The following is a 25,355-nucleotide window of genomic DNA, read 5'->3' on the forward strand; positions in this document are numbered from 1 at the left end:
TGCACATGCATTTAAATGATGTGTGTGAAGACTTAAGCACCATGTAGTGCGCTGCTTTGCTCATGCTACAACCAGTAAGGTCTGTGTTTAACTGTTTGGTAGTATTTCAGATTATTTTATTTAACTATTTTATAGGCTTTTAGACCTCTTTTTAGGCAAAATTGCCTACCAAAGCTGTTTACAGTAATATCCAAATACATATGCTTAAAATTCAACAATATAACCATTCAGAACACTTAAAATGCCCAGTTTTATCCAAAATAAGTATATAGGCATCATTCCAGATAAAGAAGCAATTCACCTAAAGTCATCCAGTATTCTAGAGCAGCACCCGAAGGCCATAAAGATAAAACCTGCAAGGCCCATTTAACAAGGGATGGGGCTTGCCTGACCCCATTTGGAAACGAGTTCCATAATGAGCAGACACTTCCTGGAAAGACCGCATTCCATGCGTTCACCAACCTCATTGGTGCTACATCTGGCATTTCCACAGGTTCCCCCTGAACGGATCTTAAAGTGTGGGATGGCAGGTTGATACAGGTGCATGTGGCACTTAAGGTAAACTCATCCCAAACAATTTAGAGCTTTAAAAGTCAGCCCCAACACTTTGAATTGGGCCCAGAACACACTGGCAACCAGTGTACCTGACACAATAATATGTGTAATGTGTTCTAATTGCCTGGCCCCAACCAAGAGCTGAGTGGGCACATTTTGAACCAGTTGGTTTTTGAACTGTCTTCAGAAGCAGCACCAAGAATTCACTAATACAGTGGTACCTCAGTTCTCAAATGCCTTGGTACTCAAGCAACTTGGAACCCAAACACTTCAAACCCGAAGTAAGTGTTCTGGTTTGGGAACTTTTTTCAGAAGCTGAACGTGCTCCGTTTTGAGTGCCACACTTCCGTTTTGAGTGTTATGCTGAGGTCTATCTGTTTTTGCTATTTATTTTGCTTTTTTGTTTTTGTGGCTTTTTTGTTTTGTTTATGTGACTGTGTGGAACCCAGTTGAGCTTGATTGATTGATTGTGTGACTGCAGTTCATTGTTTATTGCTTTCATTTTATGGCTCAATGGTCTCATTAGATAGTAAAATTCATGTTGAATTGCTGTTTTAGGGGTTTTTAAAAGTCTGAAACGGATCGATCCATTTTGCATTACTTTCTATAGGAAAGCACGTCTTGGTTTTAGAACGCTTTGGTTTTGGAACGGACTTCCGGAACAGATTAAGTTTGAGAACCAAGGTACCACAGTGCATTGCCGACTGTCGCAAGGTTTCTTCTCCCTAGATAGGGATTCCAGCAGCCATACCAGCCATGCAGATTAAAATTATCTCCTGCTACTGCTGCCACTTGGACTTCTCTGTTTGCACCAAATCCAATAGCTCATACAAGCTCAAACTTGGTCCTTCGGGGGGAGCACAACCCCATCTAAAAGAAGTTGAATAGAGCAATTGGTTTCCCCCTGCACAGAATCTCTGTCTTGCCTCGATTAAGGTTCTGATTGTTTACCTTCATCTAGCCCAGTATTTTTCCCAGACGTGCTTCAGAAACTCAATGGGGACAATTTTGTATGTTAAAATCAGTATAGGGCAGCCGCTCCCAACCCAGTATCCTCCTTATGTTTTAGATTACAACTCTTATCATTCCTGAAAATTAGCCCTGCTGCTTATGGCTGATGGGAGTCCCTCATTATCTGTGGGGCACCAGGTGTTTGGGACAGATTGCAGGAGTGAAAGCTTGCGCTTAAGAAGCTATATTAATATGCCCCCTTAGTACTGTGCTTTAATCTGTTGGGTTATTTGGATTTCCAGACTTCCTCTTGTCCCTTTTCAATGTCCCATTTTAACTTTTTTAACCTCAGCTCATTATCTGTAATGATGCCCTGAAACTGCTTCCTCTCCCCACTCAAACAGCCCAAGGGGGGAAATGCTGCCAGAATTTTGGTTTCTTTGTGCTATTGCACAAGATGGTCTTACCATGTATCATTAAGTGCTTTCTCACGTGGTGTGTGGAATACCCTGGGGCAATTTCTTCTTGGAAATGCCCAAAAAGTATATGAGGGCACTTTGTAGTGTTTGCCAGAAACAGGTAAGCAAAAACCCTTCCCTTAGAAGCACTGGATGTAGTGCCAAATCGCAAGTGTGTTTGAATCATTGATTTTTAACAAGTACATGGAGGACGGAAAGGATGGGGTAGAACTCTATTTTGCTCTCTTTTTCCATGGCCTTCGCAGTAAATGTAACCCAGCATTGGAGTTTTTATTTCTTTTGCTCCCATATAGCATAACAATGTATGTACTGAAGATCAATTACTTAACTGTGTTTATGGGTTAAGGCATTTCATAGGCACATGCTTACAGGCTGGGGTTTGTTTTCTAACACAGTTCTCCACTAGTGAATGGTGCAGTTAAAGACATCTAAGAGATTCTGAAAGTGAGAGCAAGTGGGAGAGGGCTGTGGGTTTTGGAGGAGAGAAAAGCAGGCCAACCTTTTTGGGTGAGAGTGGAGGAGAAACCAGCCCTTGACTATAAGAACTGTCTAGGGCAGTGGTTACCAGACTTTTTGGTGTGGTGACTTCTTGTCTTACTGGCACATGAATTTTGGACTTTAGACCTCCAGTAGCCAAAAGCTTTGTACAGTTTAATTTCAATACTGCCTGTTTTGCAACCATTGCTTGAGACATCCAAGCAAAAGTTTACACAATTGTAGCACTTACAAAGTTATTCACAGTTTTCTTTATGGGAATGTAAGAAAACCAGGCATCTGATTGCAGGATATTGCTTCATAAGCTACAAAAATTACTCTAAAAACATATGGTTATACAAACTCACTCTCTCTCTCTCTCTCTCTCTCTCTCTCTGTGTGTGTGTGTGTGTGTAGGCAGGTGTCAGTGGGATCACTGAGCTTCTATTTTGCAACTAGTACATTTATGCAGGGGTTGGTGATTGTCAGGCATAGGCTCAGATCATTATTGATAAAGATAGTATTTATTATTTTGACTAAGCAAATTTCAGATCACTCTTGGCTTATCTATTAACTAATCCTACATGCATCAGACACAAATTGTAATAGCTGCTTGAAACAGCTCTCAGTCCACACACCTTGCAGTAAACGGTCCACAGTTCTTCCGCCAGAGAGCAGCTCCCCAGTGTTAAATTGTGAGACTCAAGCCTTTGCCATCAGACTCTAAAATAACTTGAGAGGCAAGTTAAGTGTTAAAATGGTTCTATTTTATTAAATGTAATATAATAAAATGAGAAGATCTGCAAAAACCAATTAAACCAAATCATCAGGGCAATATAGCCCTGGTCATCGTGGTCCGTATAGCAAGGAAGAATCAGGTAGAGGCAGGTCCTTTCTTTCTCCTTGGCGGATTTACACCTGCAAACACGGCAAAGAATTGGAGGTAAATGCTCCCTCCTTGCTGTCCAACGTTTGCCAAAGTGTGCATGCCAACCCTAAAGGTGTTTTTCTATTTTTTAACAACCAGTTTTTAAAATTTTCTCTCGCCTTCCTATATTAATGTATATGCTGCTGCAAACCCAATTAGTATTTTCCAGCAGCATGAAGTACACAAAAAGTAAGATCTCCAAAGGCCAATCAGGGACTTCCTGCTACCCCACCAAATTCCTACTGGGCCTCCAAAGGGCAACTAGCAAAGCCCATTCTGTGGCGGAAGGTGTGGTGAAGAAGAAAAAGAAGAGTGGTCTGAGGGCAGTGCCTGGATTGTAAAGCATATATCACCTGGCCTTTTGGTACAGGGCTAGAAAACCTCACTTGCCTTTCCTTATCCTCCCTGAGGATAAACCACTCAAGGCCACTTGGAGTGGCATTCTGACATTCAGTTATAAGTATCAACACAACATTAAGAATATGCCAAGAAAACAAGAAGTTGGAAGAGGTATTCATCATTTCAGTTAAGGATTAAAAGTAGTTATTATTTGGTGTTGGTTTGTGGGTCGCAAGCCACAGTTTGGGAAACACTGATCTCGGGTGGTAGTAGGAGTGGTTTAGGTAGGCCTGGTTTGGGCCTCTCTGAAGTGTAAAAAGATGTGCCTGAAGTCCTTCTTAAGTCAGGCATATTGAGAGGAATTCATTTTAACTGTCACTGATAATTTTCTAATTGCAAAGTTGTAATTGTTTTGATCTATTGTTTCCCACCACTTATAAAAAGAAAATTAGTATAATTAAAAACGGGTTTTCCTATTTGTGTTGTAATTTTCAGAATCATTAATTAGAGCTCGGCATGACTGCTAGTGCCAATTTGCATACAACCCATCACATGTTGTGGTTGGCAAATGCTTCCAGAAGACAAAGGCAGACAGTTTTTCTTCCAGGCTGCAGCTGTGGCAAAAACGGCCAACCCTTTTTTGGGGCTGTGGGGCGGTGAGAGATGGGCTAGTAATTATTTTGTTGTTGTTAGCTAGTAACTCTGTGTGCTTATTTGAGAGGCTGCACCAATATTTTATTCTTATTGCTGTTTTGCAAGACACTGCATATAGTCATTTGTCTATAGAGGGGGCAGCCCCACCAGAAGGGGCCTGGGCTGGGTTTACGTTCACTCCGTCGACCCACACAATGACTCAGAATGCACAAATGGGGAATAGCCTATAATCATTTATTTCTATAGACCCTGGATTCATACATACATACATACATACATCCAGGGAACTGTGGCATATCATAGCTCCAGATGTTTTCCCTTGAGCAGTTAAAGGCACACACTTTCTCTCCCCACTTCGTGTTTACTGATTGTAATCTGGTGGGACCCTGCTAAGCGTGAACAAGCCCAGGACTTCATGTGCCAGATGCAGCCCTTTCAAGCTATAGCTGTTATTGGAGGTGGGGCAGAGCTAAGAGGGGCTGTCACAGCCAGTGTGTGAGTATAAAATGTGGGAGTAGGATGGGATTCATAGGTGCTTAGGACCTGGCCTTAGAGTTGACACCGTTGGGGCAACCACTGCTGAGGACCAGCCACCAGCCACCATCAATTACAACTGGACTGCCTGGGAGATTTGGGCACCCTTGGATTGGTGGGCCCTCCTCCTCTGCATGTGTGCCTGCCCGGTTGCATGGGGGGGTCAGAGCCACTGCTGCTCCATACAGCTCTGCTGTGGCTTGTTCACATGCCTCCCTGCCAAAGCATCTGCCTGCAGATTGTTTGCTTACTTACCTCCGCTTGCTTGCTTGCTACCTTCTTCTTCTAGGTGATAGTGATGAATTTGCTTTCTGAGCCCAGTTGCCACTGCCCAAAGGGAGGGAGCCACTGAGCAAGTGGAGTTCACAGCAGGAAGATCATCCCTCCCAAACCCCAAAGTGTCCCTGTCTAGTTTTGATGGGGTGCCATTTTTGGGCCAAAAATATTCCATTGGTTTTCTGGCTGAATATTTTTCGGTGAGGCGCTCCAGTGCTTTATAAAAATAGGTGGGGCAATAAAGTAGACAGGCTTGTGACCATTCCAGTTTCTCATTCATCAGATCACTTACTGTATATGTACCTCTCACAGCAAAAGTCAACAGTGACCACATGCAGGCACACCTCATTTTATTATACTTTGCTTTATTGCACTTCACAGATATTGCTCCTTACAGCTGCAGGCAGCCTGGCCACTTCCAGGGGAAGGAAGCCCCCCCCCCCACTGCCCCTCTTCAGGCCATGGGAGTGGAGCTGGCTAGGGCTAGAGCTAGGATTTTCCCCTCCTGACCCTCAGCCAGGTGGGGCCTGGCTAAATAGACTACAGTATAAACATAACTTTTATATGCCCTGGGAAACAAAACCAAAAAAGTGTAACTTGTTTTATTGCAGTGGTCTGGAACCGAACTCCCAATATCTCTGAGGTAGGCCTGTATTAATTTGTACTTGCTTCCCTGCCTCTGTCACACTATCAAGCCCTTGGGAAGTAAGAAGCAACCAAAACATTCTGGTGAAGTGGGAAGTGGCTAGGAAAGAATTCTTGCTGTTCTGGTCCAGTGCAGTGGGCTTCAGCTTCCCCATATATGGGTGATGAGGAGTTCCTGGATCTGAAATGAACTGATATGCTGACCCAAAGTCAAAGACCTACTTCAGTTGGCACTTAGAGCAGATTTGCTTCTTGTTGACATGTGTGTTAGTTTACTGCCTGCATACTGAGGTTGTTGAGGAACTGTTCCAAGCAGAGTGTGTGCAGTGTTTGAGGAGCAGGGGCAGCAAAACCGCTCAAGGCCCTGTGAACGAATGGTCTCCAGAGGCTGCACTCCTGAGGGCCAACCTAGGCGTGGCAGAGGCACCTACAGTTGCTCATCTGCCTGCCCTTTTTGTGCCTAAATCAAAGCGTCTAAAGGGGATGTTTCAGGCACTTTTCTTCCAGCCCAGCTTGAGTGCAGGAAGCTCCTACAACCAATAGGAAGCCGCGCCTCAGTTGTTGCACATTTTGGAAGCTGAGGGGGAAGGAGAGAGTTCACTCCCTTCCCAAACTGTTCCCCTACACCCATTTTTAAATTCATGAGCAGGAATTTTTAAGAAGTGCCTGTCTGCAGTACATCATACAATTCTTACTGGAGCAGTGACCTCTTGGTAGCCATCAAACCTAATTGAGAGGTTATTTCAAAAGCCTGCTTCCATGCCTTAACTGGATACTGTTTCAGGCTTTTTTCTGTATTGTTTCAGTTTTATTAGATTTATATGCTACAGGCCTTTCTGAATCTACTTTTCAGTGAGGAAAGCCTTCATGCTGTGGATTTCCACTGGGTGCCATTTGAATTGCTTTTCTACATTCTGTACTAACTCCTGGATTGAAGTCCTTCTGGCATGCAGGGGCATAGGAGGGGGGCGGACCACCCTGGGTGCCCTCACTGAGGGGGGTGACATTTGGCGTGCCCGTGACTCCCAAGCCTACCCCGGAGCTGTTGGGGTAAGTGGGGGAGCTGCGCCACTTTGCTGGCAGCATTCCCCCCTTCCCCCTTTGTTTTGACGGCTTGGGAGGGGCTTGGTAGTCACGGGCGGGCGGCGGCTGAATGTCCGCCATGTGCAGCTCGGTCCATCCCTGTGGGCGGCTTGCTGCGCCCCCGGCTGCAGGGCAGCGTGGGCATATGCTCCACCACTGCTGGCATGCTGATTATATCCACGATGGGTGGCACCTATGTGTGTGTGTTAAGTAATGCTGTAAAGAGTGAAAAAAGAATTATTCCAAAAACACCCACTGTTAAGCTGATAATTTTATTTCTCATGAATTGTTCTTAAAACACTGAAAATGTAGTGTACAATTAAACTTGATGTGGAGCCTGTCACTGGTGTAATCGAGCCAACATGAAGCATTTTAAGTCCAAATTAATTTCAAAACAAGAGAGTTGGATCAGTCTCAGTTTTAAAAAGAACATTTTAATGTTTTCTCTGAGCTTTGGGTCATTATATACAGCCTGGTATAAAACTCCCCCTCCCAGGCCCTCTCTGCTTAAAGCCAACAGCAACAAACCCCCCACTGTGTATTTGAAGGGAAATTTCCCTTTTTGGGTTTCTGTGTCTCTGGAAAGAATTTTCAAGGAAGGCAGACACCAGTTCCCAGCTACATGCTTCCTGATAAGGAAGTAGCTCCAGTAAAGGCAGCTATAAATAACTCTCTCTGTGTGTTAATTTTGAAAATGAAGGGAGATTTATTTACTGACGTTCCTCTAAAGAGAGAATGGCTTTTGGATTAGAAGCACAGGTTTTCCTTTTACAGGTTATCCTTGTTGTAGAGCTGTTTACTCTCTTGTTTATCCTGCTAAGTGGATAAAATGAGCAACACGAAATCTGATGTGCTGGTGTGTTTCTGCTCATTACAGTGCAGGTTCCAGCATAATCTCCATATTTTTCTTCTCCTCACTGCACCCTTTTTAAAGGAAACATGCAGTCTGAAGTAGAGTTCTGGTAAAATTGCTCACTCCTTTTTTCTTTTTGGTTGGTCCTAAGAAAGGCATAGTTTTACTATCTTTGTGTGGACTTCTTGACAGGTTTTCCTCTACAATCCTTTTTGAGAGAACCCTTTTTTGTTTTGTCCGCCCCCCTCCCCCAAGCCTGCGCAGAGGGCTTTTCCCACCATGCTCCTTCATTTCCACAGAACATGCACAATTAATACAGTATTAATTAATTATGGGGAGAGGTTTTTGCTGGCACAAGACGTGAGGCTTTCCAGCTTATGAAGCAAATGCTTTGATGCTGAGCTTTAAAGACCATTTCCGTCAGCTCCAGCCAGCAGAGCAGCGGAATGATATTTAAACCAGCCTCTCCTTACCAAGTTTAGAAAGTAAGAACCACTCTGTCCTGAAGAGAATTTTCAAAGCACAACAGAACAAAGGATTGGAGAATAGAAGAACTGCTGAAGTCTTCAAACAGAGGAGAGATGGGGAGCTGGTGGCTGCCTAGAGCCACTGGACTAAAGCTTCTGTCATCCCTGACGTTTGGCCAGGACTGGCTGGGGCTGAAGTGAGAAAGGGTTCAACAGCACCTGCAGCTCCACAGGCGCCCCACACCTGAGACAAGAGCAGAGGGCAGCAGACTTTTTCAGCAGGGGGCCGGTCCACTGTCCCTCAGACCTTGTGGGGGCCGGACTATATTTTTTTTTGGGGGGGGGGGGAATGAACGAATTCCTATGCCCCACAAATAACCCAGAGATGCATTTTAAATAAAAGGACACATTCTACTCATGTAAAAACATGCAGGCCAGATGTAGAAGGTGATTGGGCTGGATCAGGCCCCCGGGCCTTAGTTTGCCTACCCATGTACAAGAGTCTCAGGAGGACAATTTCCATAAGCTTCCATTTGTAAAACAAATAGATGACTTTCGAAAGGGTGCTAGTGTACCCCTCAATGACTATTTTGTTCAGGCAATTATGTTGTGAACCACCCTGAAACCTGTGGGTATAGGGCAGCATATTAATATACTTTTACTACTACTACTACTACTACTACTACTACTACTACTACTAATAAAAATAGGAAGGAGGCTGAAGGGGCAATTCTTCCCCATGGTTATAAATGCTGCTAAGAGAATATGAGCAGTATAATATTCTTTCTTTTAATCCTTGGAGAGCAACTTCCCCCACAGAATTTAATTTCATATATATATATATATATATATATATATATATATATATTCACTGAAGATATTTAGTGCATATATATTTAATATAACACACACACACTACAACAACAACACATGCAGTTCAGCAACTTGACTCAGTTACCTTGTTTCCCAAAAGATGCTTTGTCTTCAAATCCCATTTCACTTTTCTTTAATATTAATTCTACCATGAGTGTCAAGATGCTTTCTCAACGCTTATGGTACAATTAATATTATTAATATTTATCCAGTGCTATTTTTCTAGCACAAGAGGTGCCGGAACTCACCATGAACATCTCCCTTGTTCTCTTATACAGTAATGGCAATGGCTCCCACCTGAGAGGTGCTGGAACTGAGTTCCGGCAGAAAAAAGCCCTGATTATAACATCCTCCCTTATAAGGAATGCAGTTGAGTCCTCAATTACTGTGGTTTGAAGTTGGCTTGCTTTGAGAGTGACCAGAATTTTAAATCATGATTGCTGGAACTTATGACTAGACAAAGTTTCAGGATAAACTAAAATTAAAACAAATGCTGGTGAAGGAGGGAAGAGAGGCAACATACGAACCCCAGTCTCATGGTGGCTCCTTCCTGCTCACGCAGATAGGGGTGAAGCATGTTTCAGCCTTGCATGCGAACAAGGTGCAGGAATGGAAGGCCAGAAGCCATTTAGAGCATAGACTTCCCCATCACAAGGTCACTTGTATATTTCTCTGTCCTTGCTACCTTCTGATCCTCTCTGGAAGCAAGGAAGATCTAGAGCTCTAATCATTCCACAAAAAACTTTAAGATCGTAATCCACCAATATGAAAGCTGCTGCAGTAATACATTTTAAAAGTTCAACCCCAATTTTGATATAAAGTTTGCCTTAAGTGAATTTGTTTTTTAAGCCACAAAAAGCTAAACAATTAAGTGGCTTGGTGGATCATTCTGGATATAATTTCCCTTACTTGTAATACAACTACCTAGTACTTCATTGGCTCTTCAACAACAGAAATAAAATGCGAATAGGGAGAAGTCTGAAAGGCAATGCATGTTGGATGTGTCTTGGTGCAGTTGCTGATGATGGTAAATGAATTTCTTGATTTGCAAGAATACCAAGCTTATTCTCTCTCTTTCATTTCCTCGAAGCCAACTACCCCTTTCAGTATTTGCACTTTTTGCTGGTTTTCACTTCCCTCTAATGACTTGGCAGAGATATCTTTTCAAAATTCCCCACTCATGCCGTTACTTCTTGTTCCCTCTTTTTTCCTGTGTAAGGCACTGGAGTTAATATCCAGCTTCTTTAAAAACATCTCTGTGACCTTTTTGTGGTTTGGGCCCAGGCTTTTCGTTTTATTCTCACTGACTCTACTACAGTAATTATGATTCCATTTCATGAGGAGAAGGCAATCCAAGCCATATATATGCTGTGCTACCATACAAGTGCAGAATATCCCAGATTACAGCATTGCAGGCAGAATTCAGAGTCCTAAGGGTCTCTGCTTTAATTTTACTTAAAGCAAGTTTAAAGCCTTCATGGATGCAAATACAGTGGTATCTTGGGTTACATATGCTTCAGGTTACAGACACTTCAGGTTACAGACTCCGCTAACCCAGAAATAGTACCTCGGGTTAAGAACTTTGCTTCAGGATGAGAACAGAAATTGCGCAGTAGTGGTGCGGCGGCAGCAGGAGGCCCCATTAGCTAAAGTTGTACCTCAGGTTAAGAACAGTTTCAGGTTAAGAACGGACCTCCGGAACAAATTAAGTACTTAACCTGAGGTACCACTGTATATGCTAAAAAGAAGCCTGTTATCAATCCAATATTAACTGTAATGCATGAGTATGATGTGCTGAAAATCAGGTATGGTGTGCACATTTTGAAAAAAGAAAGCCTGCAAAAATATTAAAAGAGTTACTCTTTGGTTTTCCATAGTTGATGAGATTAAGGACAGCGTGTTCAGAAGCGTCTTAGAAGGAGAGAGAGAACATGACAAATGGAGTGCATATTAGCAAGAGTGCTGTGTAAGAAAGAAGTCTCCATGGTTGTGAGAGTGGGATATAGTGGGTGGAAGGAGTTGGGGAACTGGAAAGAGAAAACCATGGTTCAGTCAAAGAAAAGATGTGCCAAGAGTGTGAGGCAATGTGATCCTGAAAGGGGAGAAGATTTTTTGATCAACAGAATACCCTATTTCACCGCATAATTGCCACACCCTGTTTTTTCAGTCCCAAAAATTGGTTAATTACCTTTCATTATGTAATTGTTGCATGATATAATTGTGTTTCCCCCCGCTACTTAAACAGAACAACAAGGTGGCATTGTGGATACGCATTTCTCGCGCGTGCATTGTGAGCTGTGAGTGTAGAATTCTCAGCGCATGTGCTGCCAGTGTATTGTATTTCCGTAGGCGCAAGGGGTCCTAAAACTGGCATGTTTCCACAACTAGATGAAGTGTTTGTGTATGTGAATGAAATGCGTAACAATGGCTGCGGTGTATTGTATGAAATGTTGCAAATGAAGGCAGAAGAAATTGATAGAAACTATGAAAATTCTGAAGGGGGTGGTGTAGATTGTGCAAAAGATAAAGGATAACTCCTACCCCTGGTTCTGCAATCTTCAATGAAACCCAAAAAAACTGCAACTGTATATATATATTTAAAAACCTTTAGATTATGAATAGTTTCCTTATCTTTGTATCATTTACTGAATGCTGGGAGAGACACTTGTTTTCTGACCTGAAATTGGAAAATTGCAACTTACTGTAAGTCTGGCAGTGCATCTGGTTATATCCCTTGTGCTAAGGTGCTTCATAAAATGTTTTCTGTTATTCATTAAGTGTTGGCTCTCAACAAGATTCACAAGAGGTCTGTGAGAATAGTTTTTATAGGTTTGCTCCCCTCTTTTAGCTCCCCTTTCAAAAGAATCCCATTTTAAAAATAAAGTTCCTCATTGTGAAAGTTTATTTAAAATAAAACCACACTGCACTTTACACACACACACACACACACACACACACACACATTAAAAAAGCAACAACCCCGAAAGCTGACTCCAAAATGCTGTCCTGCCAGATCTTAGGAAATATAATGGAACAATTTGGCTCCAATCCTAAACACATTTGCCTGTCCGTAAGTTGTTTTACAATCAATTTGTCAGTGTGCTAAGCACAGGGTTCTTTGTTCCTGATTTCAAAGCAGGGGATTAGCATGTAGGATATTCTCCCCGTTTCCCTGCTTCGTCATTGCTATTATTTCTCCTTTTTCACTTTCCTAAAATCCCAGCCAACACTGCTTGTGCAAAGACTTTTCCAGAGAGAGAGAGAGAGAGTTTGAGGTGGACTTACTTTTTAAAAAGTGCTGTCTGTGGAGGAAGGGAGAGGTTTGTGGGCAAACAATCATGGGTAACCGGGGGGGGGGGGGCTGCTTGCCCTGCCTGAAAGAGGACCTGTTCATTCCCAAATTCTGGCTGCAGAACCAGCAGCAGCGTAGGTTGAGCTTGCAAAAAAGAAAAAGAAAAAAAGAAATCTCTTCAAACAGCCTCCGCTCAAAGGCCACACTTCTGAGGGAAATTTCCTTTTTGGGGAAGTTGCTGCAAAGGAATTTCCTGTGTGGGCAGACATAGCTTCCTGACTTGAAGGCTTATTGGATGGGGAAAGAGTTCATAATGGAATGACAAATTAAAGACATAGCAGTCCAATTCCCTTCAAAACAGCTATCAGATGAGCTCAGCCCATGCACCATTCCACTCCCGCGCAGGATGAAAATAAAATGCTTCTCTCCTGACAGGATTCACTCTGAGGCTTCAAGCATATCCTTCCCACAGACTCCCCTTGACTGTGATCTCAGTTTCACCCTTGTTAGCAATTACCTGCTGATGGTTCTAGTTAAATATGGCTTCTTTGTCTGACTCATTTTCAATCAAGAGCAAATGTCTTTTGTGAAAGAACCTTCTCTATAAAAGCAAATCTGCACAAGGTAAACCTTTCCCTTTTTCCCTACCAAAGAAATACTGGTTTCCTTTATGAACTGTTCTTAATTTGTTTGGCTATTTCCACCACGTGACTCAAAAGTCCCAGGGAAGTAGTTTGACTCCAGCATTTATAAACTTGTTACACCAAACTTCACCCTGAGGCCAGGCGCAGTCCTTCCCGTTTTGCCAAGAGAAGCAGTGGGCAAACGGGGCGCTGCATCTAGTACTTCCACCACCTGAGGCAGTTGCTTCACCCCGCCTCATTGACGGGCCGGCTCTGCCTGAGGCACATGTCTAGCTCATTGCCATACATACCTGACTTCCACACCCCACTCTCCTCACATATAAAAGGACTTGCTTTTTATGGACTAATCTGCTGACCATTGGTGATAAGGAACTGCAGGCAGGCAAGTGAGCAGGCTGGCAGAGGAGGAATTGAGCACAGTCCAGCCTGGGCAACCAGAATAAAAATGTTGTCAGCCCTGGAGGAGGGATGGATCTCTATGTTTGTCAGTCTCCAAGGCTAGTATCAGGCTTTTGTTGTCATCATACTTTTATGAAATATATATAATTTTTTTTAAAAAAAATTGTCTAGTAGCACCATCTGAAGAAGTGTGCATGCACACGAAAGCTTATACAGTGGTACCTCAGGTTAAGAACTTAATTCGTTCTGGAGGTCTGTTCTTAACCTGAAACTGTTCTTAACCTGAGGTACCACTTTAGCTAATGGGGCCTCCCACTGTCGCTGTGCTGCTGTCACACAATTTCTGTTCTCACTCTGAAGCAAAGTTCTTAACCCGACGTACTATTTCTGGGTTAGCGGAGTCTGTAACCTGAAGCGTCTGCAACCTGAAGCGACTGTAACCCAAGGTACCACTGTACCAACAACAAACTTAGTTGGTCTCTAAGGTGCTACTAGACATTTTTTTAATTTTTATATATATATTTGTATATTTCTACTGCGTTAGACCAACACGGCTACCTACCTGAATCACAGGTGGGGGTAAAATGCCATGTCGAATAATTGATTGGAAATGATTATTTTAATGACCAGAAGTATTCAGGTCCGATAGTTCTGGGTGATTATGTCGAAAAGGGATTAGTTTGAAGTCATAAAACCTTGAAATCTTCCATAAATTGGTGCAGCAAAGCATAAAGTTGGGGGATTAAAACTAAGTTAATGGGGCAGCCGCCCCATGAAGTATCCTGATCTTCAATCAGCACGTCGTCCTGTAGCTCATTGTGATGAAATTCCAGTGCCTATCTTCGGAGAACAACTGGCATTAGTGACGAAGATGCCTCCAGTGTTGAAGGACATGAAGAAGAAGAAGTGGTTCTTGAAGATGATGCTCCACATCCATTTTCCCCAAAGGAGTTGAATGATCTAGTTCGCGACCTCAGCTTGTCAAAGGACTCTGCCGAACTGTTGGCATCCAGATTGAAGGAAAAAAACCTCCTCTCTGACAGTGCTCGCATCAGCTTCTTCCACAACAGGCATCAAGAGTACCTCCGTTTTTTCTCGGGGAAAAAGGACTTGGTGTACTGTGCAGATATTGAGCAGCTTCTGCTCAAGCTTGGAGTGCCACAGTACGAACCTAAAGATTGGAGACTGTTCATTGACAGCAGCAAGCAATCACTGAAATGTGTTCTGCTACACAACGGCAACCAGTTTGCCTCTATACCCCTGGCTCACTCGAGTACACTGAAGGAGAACTATGAAGCGGTGAAGTATATGCTGGAGAAAATTGGTTATTGTCAGAGCTGGCTCCAGGTCCCAGCTCACAGAGGACCAACGCTAGCCGGTAGTAATGTACAAAGGTCTTTATTGAAGTACAGTTTCCATTTTCAAGCCGGAGCGCCCCAGCTCTACGTCTAGGGTTTAGATCGGCGAAGCTCCATCTGAATCTCCGCCCCCTGTACACCAGTTTAAGATTCTAGCCTTACTCCACCTCTTCCGTCTCTCCTTTCTCCTCTGGGTCCTGCTACCCCCCGGGGTCCCTTCCTTCCTGGATTCCTCTGACGCTGATGCTGACCCCCCTGACTCCTCCCGCTCTTTTCGGCGGGCTTTGGGACCTGGCTCCCTATCCGGGCTGCCAACTGCGCCGCCCTCCTGTACATTTGAACTTGGCGCGCGCGCCCAGCCTTCAACCTTCCTCTCGACCGTTTCCTCGCTCCCCGATGGAGGCGTGGCCAATCCTGACTCATGTCCTCCCGCTGGCAGTGCGCCGCCTGATCCCGATGCCTGGGACTCCTCCCCCCTACTGCACTCTGGTGTGGACGCTGGTACTGATTCCCTACGGCTGCTCTCTGAGTCCCCTCTGGCCCCTTCTTCCTGGGGTGCCCCCCTAGGCACCCCCCTTGCTCTGACCATGGGAGCCCCTTTCTGTGAATCTTCCGATTCGCTGGAAAGACTCAGAGACCTCGGACCGCTGTCATCGCTAACATTTCCTTCGGACTCCTCCCCCTCGCTCTCCATTTCCTCCCTTTCTGGTGCCTCTGCTCCTGAACCCCTGACAGTTATGATCAGCATAAGTGGTTTATTTGTGTTGACCTGAAGATGGTGAATGTTTTGTTGGGACAACAGTCTGGCTTCACCAAGTACCCATGTTTTCTGTGCATGTGGGATAGTAGGGACCGTGCTCAGCATTACACGAAGAAGGACTGGCTTGTGTGGGAGGAATTGGTGCCTTGCAGAAAAAGGAACGTCATCAACGACCCTCTGGTGGACAGAGACAGAATACTCTTCCCACCGCTGCACATCAAGCTCGGCTTAATCAAGCAGTTCACCAAGGCTCTGGACAAGGATGGTGACTGCTTCACTTACTTGTGCCAGGCTTTTCCAGGATTGACCATGGAGAAGTTGAAAGCTGGCATCTTTGACGGTCCTCAGATCCGTCAGCTCATCAGAGATCCAGAGTTCGGAAAGTCAATGAACGAAGTGGAACTGGAAGCTTGGAAGGCATTTGTTCTGGTAGTGAAGAACTTTCTTGGCAACAATAAGGCCAGAAACTACGCAGAAGTTGTCAACAACATGCTGACTGCTTTCAGAAACCTGGGCTGCAACATGAGCGTCAAGATGCACTACCTATTTTCACATATGGACCGGTTTCCTGAGAACCTGTGTTCAATGAGTGACGAGCAGGGGGAGAGATTCCATCAGGACATGAAAGAGATGGAGACCAGGTATCAGGGTCGCTGGGACGCAGTCATGATGGCTGACTACTGTTGGACTCTGAAGAGAGACCTCCCTGCCGCTGAGCATTCCAGGAGTTCCAAGAAGTTCAAGCCCTGAAGTTTGAAAAATGGTGAAGCAACATGCAATTTACGTGTACTTACCTTTATCAATGCCCACCATTCAGTTTACAGTAAACCTGACCTGATGGAGAGAAACGGATGCCATTTCCTGATTCAGCAGTGCAAAAATACCCTAAATCAGATGTAGAAATCAAAAAGTAAAAAATTGTTGCCCAGTGTATCGTTCTGTGAGCAGGGGCTTTGGGGAAGTAAATGCAAAGCTCCTTACTTTCTAGTTTGTTAAGGGTGCTAAGAATTGCAGTTCTGTGAGGGGTAAACTACTGTTCCCAGGATTCTTTGAGGGAAGCATTAGATGTGTGGTGTGGACGTCTTACACCCTTCCATTGTGAGAAAAGTCCCTACTCTCTGCTTCCTGTTCTTTAACCAATCACTGATTCAGAAGAGAAGTCTATAAGCACATATATGTACACACATACAGAATTTAGAGCAGGACATTTCAAATGCAAAAATAGTTATGTATGACAGATAAATGTAAGGAAATTTATCTGGTCTTTAGAATTTGAATTTCGTAATTATGGAATTAGGTTTAGAGTTGAATAATGTAGTTACTGCTTTGAATGTTATTTCAAATGCCCCAGAGGCAAACCCACATTTGCCACCAAGTGTGAACTCATCAGGAAAGTGCAGTCAATAACAACTATATGACAAGTTTCTCTTTGTAATACATTTGTGTTGTATTCACATTCTGCACTATATGTGAAGTGTACACTTAAAATGCACTTAAAGTGTATTCTGAAAACTATGATGTGCAAAGCTGTCCCTAGATGTCTGAAAATTAGTGTCTGCTTCAAAGGCATCTGGTAAAGCTTTCTGCAGGTATTTCTGAAAGGCCTGATGAGAAATGGGGTCTTTTCTCTCTCTCTTTTAACACATATTGCCTTGTTATGACCAGATGAACTATTCAAAGGAACAACTGGTGTTTTGCTTGAGGGAAATTTCCTTTCTGAGGAAGTTAGTCATGCAAAAATGTGAAAGAAGACTCTAATGTGGGTAGAGGGAGTGCCCTGGTTGCACATTTCCTGGAAAAGGCAGCTGTTGACATACTATTGACTAATGCAAAGTCTGTCTGTTTGAAGACAACTCCTTTCTCGATTCTCATTCCAAAGGGCATGGAGGGGACATTGCATGGTGCTTTTTTGGTTCAACCACTAGAACTGCTCAGTTTAAAAATGCTTAGGCATCAGGCCTGTGAAAGACCTACTCAGTATAAAGCAATTTTATCTGCTCAGTTGACCCCCTAAATTGCCTTAACAAGTACCCCCAGAGGAGTAGGCATGTTAACCTGCTTCAGCAAAACCAACTTTTACTTATGGCAGGTATCCTGTTCATGGAGATCCGTAATTGTCAAAGCCAGCACTGTGAATTGTATCTGGAAACTAGCAGGTGACATTGCATCTCTTGATGGAGAGGTGTAGCTGTGGTCTTTTGAGCCAGCCCTTGCTAGGAAGCTGGCCAGGACCCTGCCAGGATTGTTCCCACCATTATGGAAAAAGTGAGCCAGACCTTCAAAAATCTCAGAAATGTAGACTCTGAAAATATGAGCAAAGAAAAACTGAATAGAGAGGTAGCTGATTGCTTTCCTTCTGCTTCTTTTAACCTTTTGCTTGTCTCTCCCAACTTATTTTTTGCAGGTTTGGGGGCTAGAAATGTTTTCATATAAAAACACAAAAAAGAAGGTTGGCATTCTCGGTATTCTGTTCTGAGTTCCAGTTGTATCTAAAGTATCAGAACTTCCACAAAGTTTGCTTTTCATCATTTCATGACACTGAGGTGAAAAAAGATGCAAACAGAGGAAACCCCCTGTTTAGTAGGAAAATGCTACTGTCAAAATCAGGAAATACTTTGAAGAAGAAGAAACCAAAACAAAAAGCACAGTAATCTGTGATTAAACTTCTGAACCCACCTCTCTTCAGTAGACTGGAAATTCTAGAAGCCTAATAATTCAGGATAGATATCCATATGTCCAATATATTTTGCAGAATGCTCATGCTAAGATTTTGAGATTGCAATATTATGCATGCTGGTTTAGGGCTGCATGTCTCCAGTAAATGTGTACAGTCTTTTTTTATTTTTTTTACATTAGCCATGGTCACATGATCATATCTCAGCTTCATAAACAGATGTGAACAAGCTTCATGTTCCTGCTTTGCCCTTCCTGTCACACAAGTAGGAAGACGATCCAAGATGCTACAGTTAAGCATAGCTTCCCATTATATTAGAACCGAGAACTGTCCCTAATGGCCTTCAAACAAGCCAACTGTGGCTTCAGATGCTGGCTTATTAATAGTTTCTGTAGTCTGTAATGTATCAACATTGTAGAATGCAGTTCAGTTAAGAGAATTTATTCATAGGTATTTATTTCATAATATGTTCTTTGCTTTAATATATCTGGCATGAAACTTGTAGCATACTGTAATTGATAATAGAGATGGCTAAAGAGAGATGTGTGGAACCTCGGGTTATGTTACCTTTGGGTAACGTAACTCTCAGGTTGTGAACCCGGAAAACCCGGAAGTGTATTCTTCTGGGTTTCGCCGCGCACACATGCACAGAAGCACTCTGTGCGCGCGCACATGTGCAGAAGCAACGCCTCTACTTCCGGATTTTTTGGGGTACATACGAACCCCTGGAACAAATTACATCCATATCTAGAGGGTCCACTGTACATAGGATCTGGGTTGTTACATCCATACAATAAATTTACAGTACATGGCGTTCCCCAAAGAACTCTGGGAACCTTAGTTTGTTCAGGGTGCTGGGAATTGTAGTTCTGTGAGGGCTAAACTGCAATTCCCTGTATTCTTCGAGGAAGCAATTACTATTTATTTTAGCTATTTATTTCATAAAATTTCTACACTGCTTGATTGTAAACAAACAAACAAACAAACAAACTCAAAGCTGGATTAATGCAGCATATTATACATAGGGCTGGCTCTGAAGGCAGTTTGGAAATTTCAATTAGTGCCGAATTCAGTGGCGAGGTTGCTCACTGCGACAGTACAGTTTGTGCATGCTACACCAATCCTGGTCTGACTGCACTGGCTAACAATTGCCTTCTGAGCCGAATTTTGACTTATAAAGCCTTAAATGGTTCAGTACTGGATCATCTCTCCCTATATAAACTGACCAGACCTTGTGCTCATCCTCTATGTGTACCTCCTAGGGCTGGGCGATATCTGGTTTTCAATATCAGCTAAATATTATGATATATTGATAGGAACTACCCAGAGGTGAACAGGATAGTGTCCTGGGAACTGTTACTGCTTAAGGGTCTAAAACTGATAAATGATGATATTACCAATCACCTCATGGTCACTTTCGTTAGCAGGCAAGCCAAAATGCATCCCAACAGGATTTTTTGTTTTGGGATTGGCTACCAAATGGTGGTATTCAGGACAATCCAAAGTACGGTGTTGAGTCATAGTGAATATAAATAATCAGGGACTGCAAGCGGCAGAAGCGGCAGCAGCCTTGCGGTGGCAGAATCAACAATGGCCGGGGGGCAGAAGCGGTGGCAGCCATAAGTGGCACAATAATCAGCAGCCTGCGAGGCCCTGTCGGGGCGCCTGCAGTAGTGGTGGCCTGCAAGGCCTTGCGGTAGCGGCAGCAGAGGTGGAGGCGGCCTGCAAGGCCTCGCTGAGACAGGCAGCTGCCACTTCTTCCACCACCAGGAGGACTTGCAGGTCACTGCCACTTCTCGCTGCCTGGCTAAGGCCTTGCAAGCCCCACTGATTGTGTCGTGGCCACTGCAAGTCCTCACAGGCCGCCACCGCCACTGCCACCACCTCCCGCTGCCGCTGTGAGGACTTGCAGGCCGCTGCCACTTCTGGTGCCAAATATGTTTACAGGAGAGAGGGTAATAATAATAATAATACCTTATTAGTTATATCCTGCCCATCTGACTAGGTTTCCCCAGCCACTCTGGGCAGCTCCCATCAACATCTTCAAACTTCATAAAACTTCAAACATTAAAAACTTCCCTAAACAGGGCTGCTTTCAGATGTCTTCTAAAAGTCAGAAACAGTGGTACCTCGGATTAAGAACTTAATTCGTTCCGGAGGTCTGTTCTTAACCTGAAACTGTTCTTAACCTGAAGCACCACTTTAGCTAATGGGGCCTCCCGCTGCCGCCGCGCCATTGCTGCGCAATTTCTGTTCTCATCCTGAAGCAAAGTTCTTAACCCAAGGTACTATTTCTGGGTTAGCGGAGTCTGTAACCTGAAGCGTCTGTAACCCGAGGTACTACTGTAGTTGTTTATTTCCTTGACATCTGATGGGAGGGTGTTTCACAGGGCGGGCGCCACTACCAAGAAGGCCCTCTGCCTAGTTCCCTGTAACCTCACTTCTCACAGGTAGGGAACTGCCAGGAGGTCCTCAGTGCTGGACTTCAGTCTCCAGACTGGACGATGGGGGTGGAGACGCTCCTTCAGGTATACTGGGCTGAAGCTGTTTAGGGCTTTCAAGGTCAGCACCAACACTTTGAATTGTGCTCGGGAACGTACTGGGAACCAATGTAGGTCTTTCAGGTCCGGTGTTATATGTTTCTGTTTTAACTATTTGTGCTTTTATCTTGTATTTTTATCTTGTGAGCTGCTCTGATTTCCTTTGATGAAGGATGGCATATAAATTAATAACAACAACAGCAATATCAGGAAAAATTCACAACCATACCTTAAAACATAAACTACTAATCAGATTAGAATTACCTCAACTTTCAAGCATCTGTTTAGGCTTATCTAAACAAGAACATTTTTAGCAGGCAGAGAAAAGAATACAATCAAAGTGACTACTTGATCTCAATATATTGATCTCAATATATTAAAGTGGTATAAATGTGCTTTAAATGCATGGTGTAAATATGACCCCAACAGATTCTCCTAGAATTAAGCATGACCTTCAGGGTCTCATTTGTAATCGACAAAAAGAAAAATGCTAGATTTTTCTGCCTGTATCCACCAGATGATTCTTTCTTTTCCATTGCAAACCATCCATCTACATATTTTATACATAACAACTGACCAGAGTTGTGCAAACTGGGAACTTTCCCTAGGCTAAATTACACAATCCTGAGAAATGATCTGAGCAAATGGAGGAACTGAATCCTTTGCTACACATTTGAATAGCTGCATATTTCTTCAGGTGTTGAGAAAGCTAAGCAAATAACTCTCTTCCTCCTCAATCAATGCAAGGGGCTTTAAGCAGGGGAAAGGGGCACACTTCCTTCTCCAGCACGTTGAAGATTTCATAATCCACACACATTACTTTCTGTTCATGAATACAAGTAGCAGCACGTTTGAAAACTGGATTGGCATCTCTTACTCTGGACATGTGCCAGAGCAACACAGCAGAAGGCAACCCCTGCTCCTCCCGTCTGTTTGCTTCCCAGGCCTCTTGGCCAACTCTCCCTCACCTGCTGGGTGTTGCACCTGGAGATCTACTTCCCATGGATGGACAGCAGGGCTAGAGAACTGGTAGATAGGAGAATCCACATCTTCCGTCTTTACTGTTTTGGCAAGAGATGTGATAAAAAGGTAAAGGTACCCCTGCCCGTACGGGCCAGTCTTGCCAGACTCTAGGGTTGTGCGCTCATCTCACTCTATAGGCCGGGAGCCAGCGCTGTCCGCAGACACTTCCGGGTCACGTGGCCAGCATGACGAAGCTGCATCTGGCGAGCCAGCGCAGCACACGGAACGCCGTTTACCTTCCCGCTATAAAGCGGTCCCTATTTATCTACTTGCACTTAGGGGTGCTTTCGAACTGCTAGGTTGGCAGGCGCTGGGACCGAACGACGGGGGGGATTCGAACCGCCGACCTTTCGATCGGCAAGTCCTAGGCACTGAGGCTTTAACCCACAGCGCCACCCGCGTCCCTTAAGAGATGTGATAGGGTTGCCATATTTTGAAAACGGCCTTCCCGGACAGACCTGCCCTTAACACGGAGGCTGCAACCAAGCAAAGGTTTTTCTCCTGTTGTTTCCGCACTCCTTTCCAGCACCTGCTCCCAGTCGCATGGTTTTCTAGGACCCTTTGTGCGCGAGGCTCCTGCTTGCTGGTGCCAGGGGGAGCCCCCCCAAGGCCCTCGGCCTCCATGTGGCCACCAGCAAGGTTGTGCCTGGGCAGGGAGGCTTGTCACTCTGTGGCCCTCTGGTCCTGACTGGGCCTTGCCCTCCAATGTAGCTTGAGCAGCTGTTGGGGGCTGCCACCGCTACTGGAGAAGGCCCAGGCAGGACCGGAAAGGCCGCAGAGCATGAAGGGGGCAGAGAGGGGCTGGTCCAGAAGAGCGCCTGCCCTCTCCCACCCTTTGGTGGCATGAGTGTCCCCCTCCACCCCCCCAATAAAATAAACAACCCCCCCCCCAAAAAGAAAAACCCTGGACATTTAATGTACAGTGCCAAAATCCTCCCGGAGGGGCATGCTGGCCCCCCAAAAGAGGACATGTTTGGGAAACCCTAGACATATGGCAACCCTAGATATGAAGATATCATCATCATTATTTATTAAATTAGTATGCTGCTCTTACTGGTACAGTTCATTTGATAATGACCAGTTATTGATATAGTTCCATTTGCAGACTGTCTCATCCCAAAAGGTCAAGAACAGATTAATGCATAACTCCCCCACCCACACACTTTAAACTTGGTATAGTTACTAAGGAATAAGGATGTCCCCTTTGTCTAGTTAACTCTCTGTTTATATCAAGGGCCAAATTCCTCTTTCCATCCCAGTCTGCTCTCAACAGAACTGAATGGTTGGTTTCTGAACTGAAGTCTTCGCTCAGGTCCAGCCCTTGCACTGTTTCTCACTAACCTGACAGACATTCCAAAGATGTCTCTGGCGGGCATCTATCTACTACTGTTTTGTTGTTAACTTTCAGCTCTCTTACTCACCAGGGAACAGTGGTGGAGGGCTCTTCATACATTGAAGCTGTAATCCATTAACCCTACTTGATCCTTCTTCCTCTTTGCTGCTTCTCTCTGGATAGTCTTACTACTCAGGTCACAAATTTAGTAAATGATCGAGTCATCAGAGTGATCCTGGGTGAACAAGTATCCATTTTCAAGGGAAAACCATCTCAGAAGAGAGTGAGACAGAGTTTTTGCAGGATGAAAACCACCAATCAAGAAGGAAGCCACTCCAAAGTTAGAGAAAGGCAGCAAAGGACCATTTATAAGGAAGTCCACATCAAGTTTCTGAAAAAGACATTTTAATATAATGTGTACCCCAGATACGAGACCAGGGAGGCACTGGCAAGGTGCATCAGAGTCAAGGAAGATTGCGTGCACAGAAGAGCCAGAACAAAGCCGACTGGTTCCAAAATAATAACTAGGAACTGAGCTACAGCTCCTTATAGCCGCTGTGACAGAAGAAGAAGTCCAAGCAGCAATCTGGGAAACAGCCCAAGTATCCACACACAGCAATATTACCAGCCGCACAACTTCCATTATCCCGAAAGCTATGGAGGAGGGTTCTGGCAGCCACCTCTCAGCAACACTTAACCAGGAGAGCACCTCTATGCCTTGCAGTAACAGAACTCCCAGGAATTGAACCCAGCTCATTACCAGCAAGCTGTTGTTGGTAGAACTGGGCTTTTGTGAGACTTCCCAGGCAAGCAAGTGTCCAGTTCCATATTATGGCGGAGAGAGGGTGAGTGGTCCATTTCCCTTATCACCTTCATTGTTCCCTAAGAGAAAAGAGTAAGAAGCATCCAGAAGATGCTTCTAGGTGAGACCGGGCTTGCACTTGGTTGGGCAGCGTCATTGCATTTGTGTGCCTAGATCAGGGACTCTTAAGATGCTTTCCCCAACATTCTTGAGCAATGTTCAAGAAGCAGGAGACAGCTATGCTCCAGGGTTGCTTTTTTAAAGGTTGGGATTCTCTACTTTCCCATTACCACCAGTGATATCACTCAGTGCATCCCTTGACTTTTGCCTATGGCAGCTAATGTTCATTTCTCTGTGGAAAATTGCAAAACTATGTTGCAGTAAGGGCGGGATGCCTGCCCCTGGCATTGGGTGTCTCAGCCTTCATTCATAGAAACATAGAGTTGGAGAGGACCCAAAGGTCATCTTGTCCAACCCCCTGCAAAATAGGAATCTCAGCTAAAGCATCCATGACAGATGGCCACCCAACCTCTTTTTAAAAACCTCCAAGGAAGGAGAGGCCACCACCTCTTGTGGGAGTCTGTTCACTGCTGAGTATCTCTTACTGTCAGAAAGTTTTTCCAAATGTTTAGTCAGAATCTACTTTCTTGCAACTTGAGGTCATTGGTTTGAGTCCTACCCTCCAGAGCAGGAGAAAACAATCTTGCTCCCTCCTCCATGTGACAGCCCTTCAGATATTTGACGATGGCTGTCATATCTCCTCTCAGTCTCCTCTTTTCCAGGCTAAACATACCCAGCTCCCTCAACCGTTCCTCATAGCACTTGGTTTCCAGACCCTTAATCATCTTGTTCATGCTCCTCTGCACATGTTCCAGCTTGTCAACATCCTTCTTAAATTGTGATGCCCAGAATTGGACACAGTACTCCAGATGTAGTCTGACCAAGGCAAAATAGAATGGTACTATTACTTCCCTTGATCTGAACACTAGACTTTTGTTGATGTAACCTAGAATAGTGTTAGCTTTTTTTGCTGCTGCATCACACTATTGACTCATGTTCAGCTTATGGTCCACCAAGACCCCTAGATCCTTTTCACATGTACTGCTAGTAAGCCAGGTGTCCCCATTCTATATTTGTATATCTGGTTCTTCCTGCCTAGGTGCAGAACCTTACATTGGTCCCTATTGAAATTCATTTTGTTAGTTTGGGCCCAGTTCTCCAATCTGTTAAGGTCATTTTGAATTCTAATTCTGTCTTCTGCGGCATTAGCTGCAGTTTTGTGTCATCTGCAGATTTGATGAGCATCCCCTCAATTCCTTCATCCAAATCATTTATAAAGACGTTGAACAACAACGGGCCCAGGACAGAACCTTGTGGCACCCCACTTTCACTTTTTTCCAGGATGACGAGGAACCATTA

At 44.3% G+C, this 25,355-nt stretch overlaps 2 protein-coding genes and 2 long non-coding RNA genes across 5 annotated transcripts in view; 3 read left to right on the forward strand and 1 right to left on the reverse strand.

The window, feature by feature from the left end:
- LOC310677770 overlaps positions 1–25,355 on the forward strand; it is a 204,218-nt gene that overhangs the window by 123,917 nt on the left and 54,946 nt on the right. The window lies entirely within an intron of this gene.
- Positions 1–25,355, forward strand: part of ETV6 (ETS variant transcription factor 6) — a 144,182-nt gene that overhangs the window by 63,881 nt on the left and 54,946 nt on the right. The gene's annotated exons all lie outside the window — the stretch shown is intronic.
- LOC310677782 lies at positions 6,869–23,971 on the reverse strand. Its single transcript, XR_014511443.1, has 3 exons — positions 23,223–23,971; positions 9,639–9,809; positions 6,869–7,917 (listed from the first exon to the last, which is right to left on the reverse strand). It is a non-coding gene; the product is annotated as an uncharacterized lncRNA (long non-coding RNA).
- Positions 14,050–20,160, forward strand: LOC310677605 (uncharacterized protein). The gene is made up of 2 exons (XM_083440681.1): positions 14,050–14,770; positions 15,540–20,160. The coding sequence occupies exon 2, from the start codon at positions 15,580–15,582 to the stop codon at positions 16,312–16,314; it is 735 nt and encodes a 244-aa protein (XP_083296807.1). The 5' UTR covers positions 14,050–14,770; positions 15,540–15,579; the 3' UTR covers positions 16,315–20,160.

Source organism: Podarcis tiliguerta (assembly GCF_965153285.1).
Source record: "Podarcis tiliguerta genome assembly, chromosome: 5".
Classification (NCBI taxonomy): Eukaryota; Metazoa; Chordata; class Lepidosauria; order Squamata; family Lacertidae; genus Podarcis; species Podarcis tiliguerta.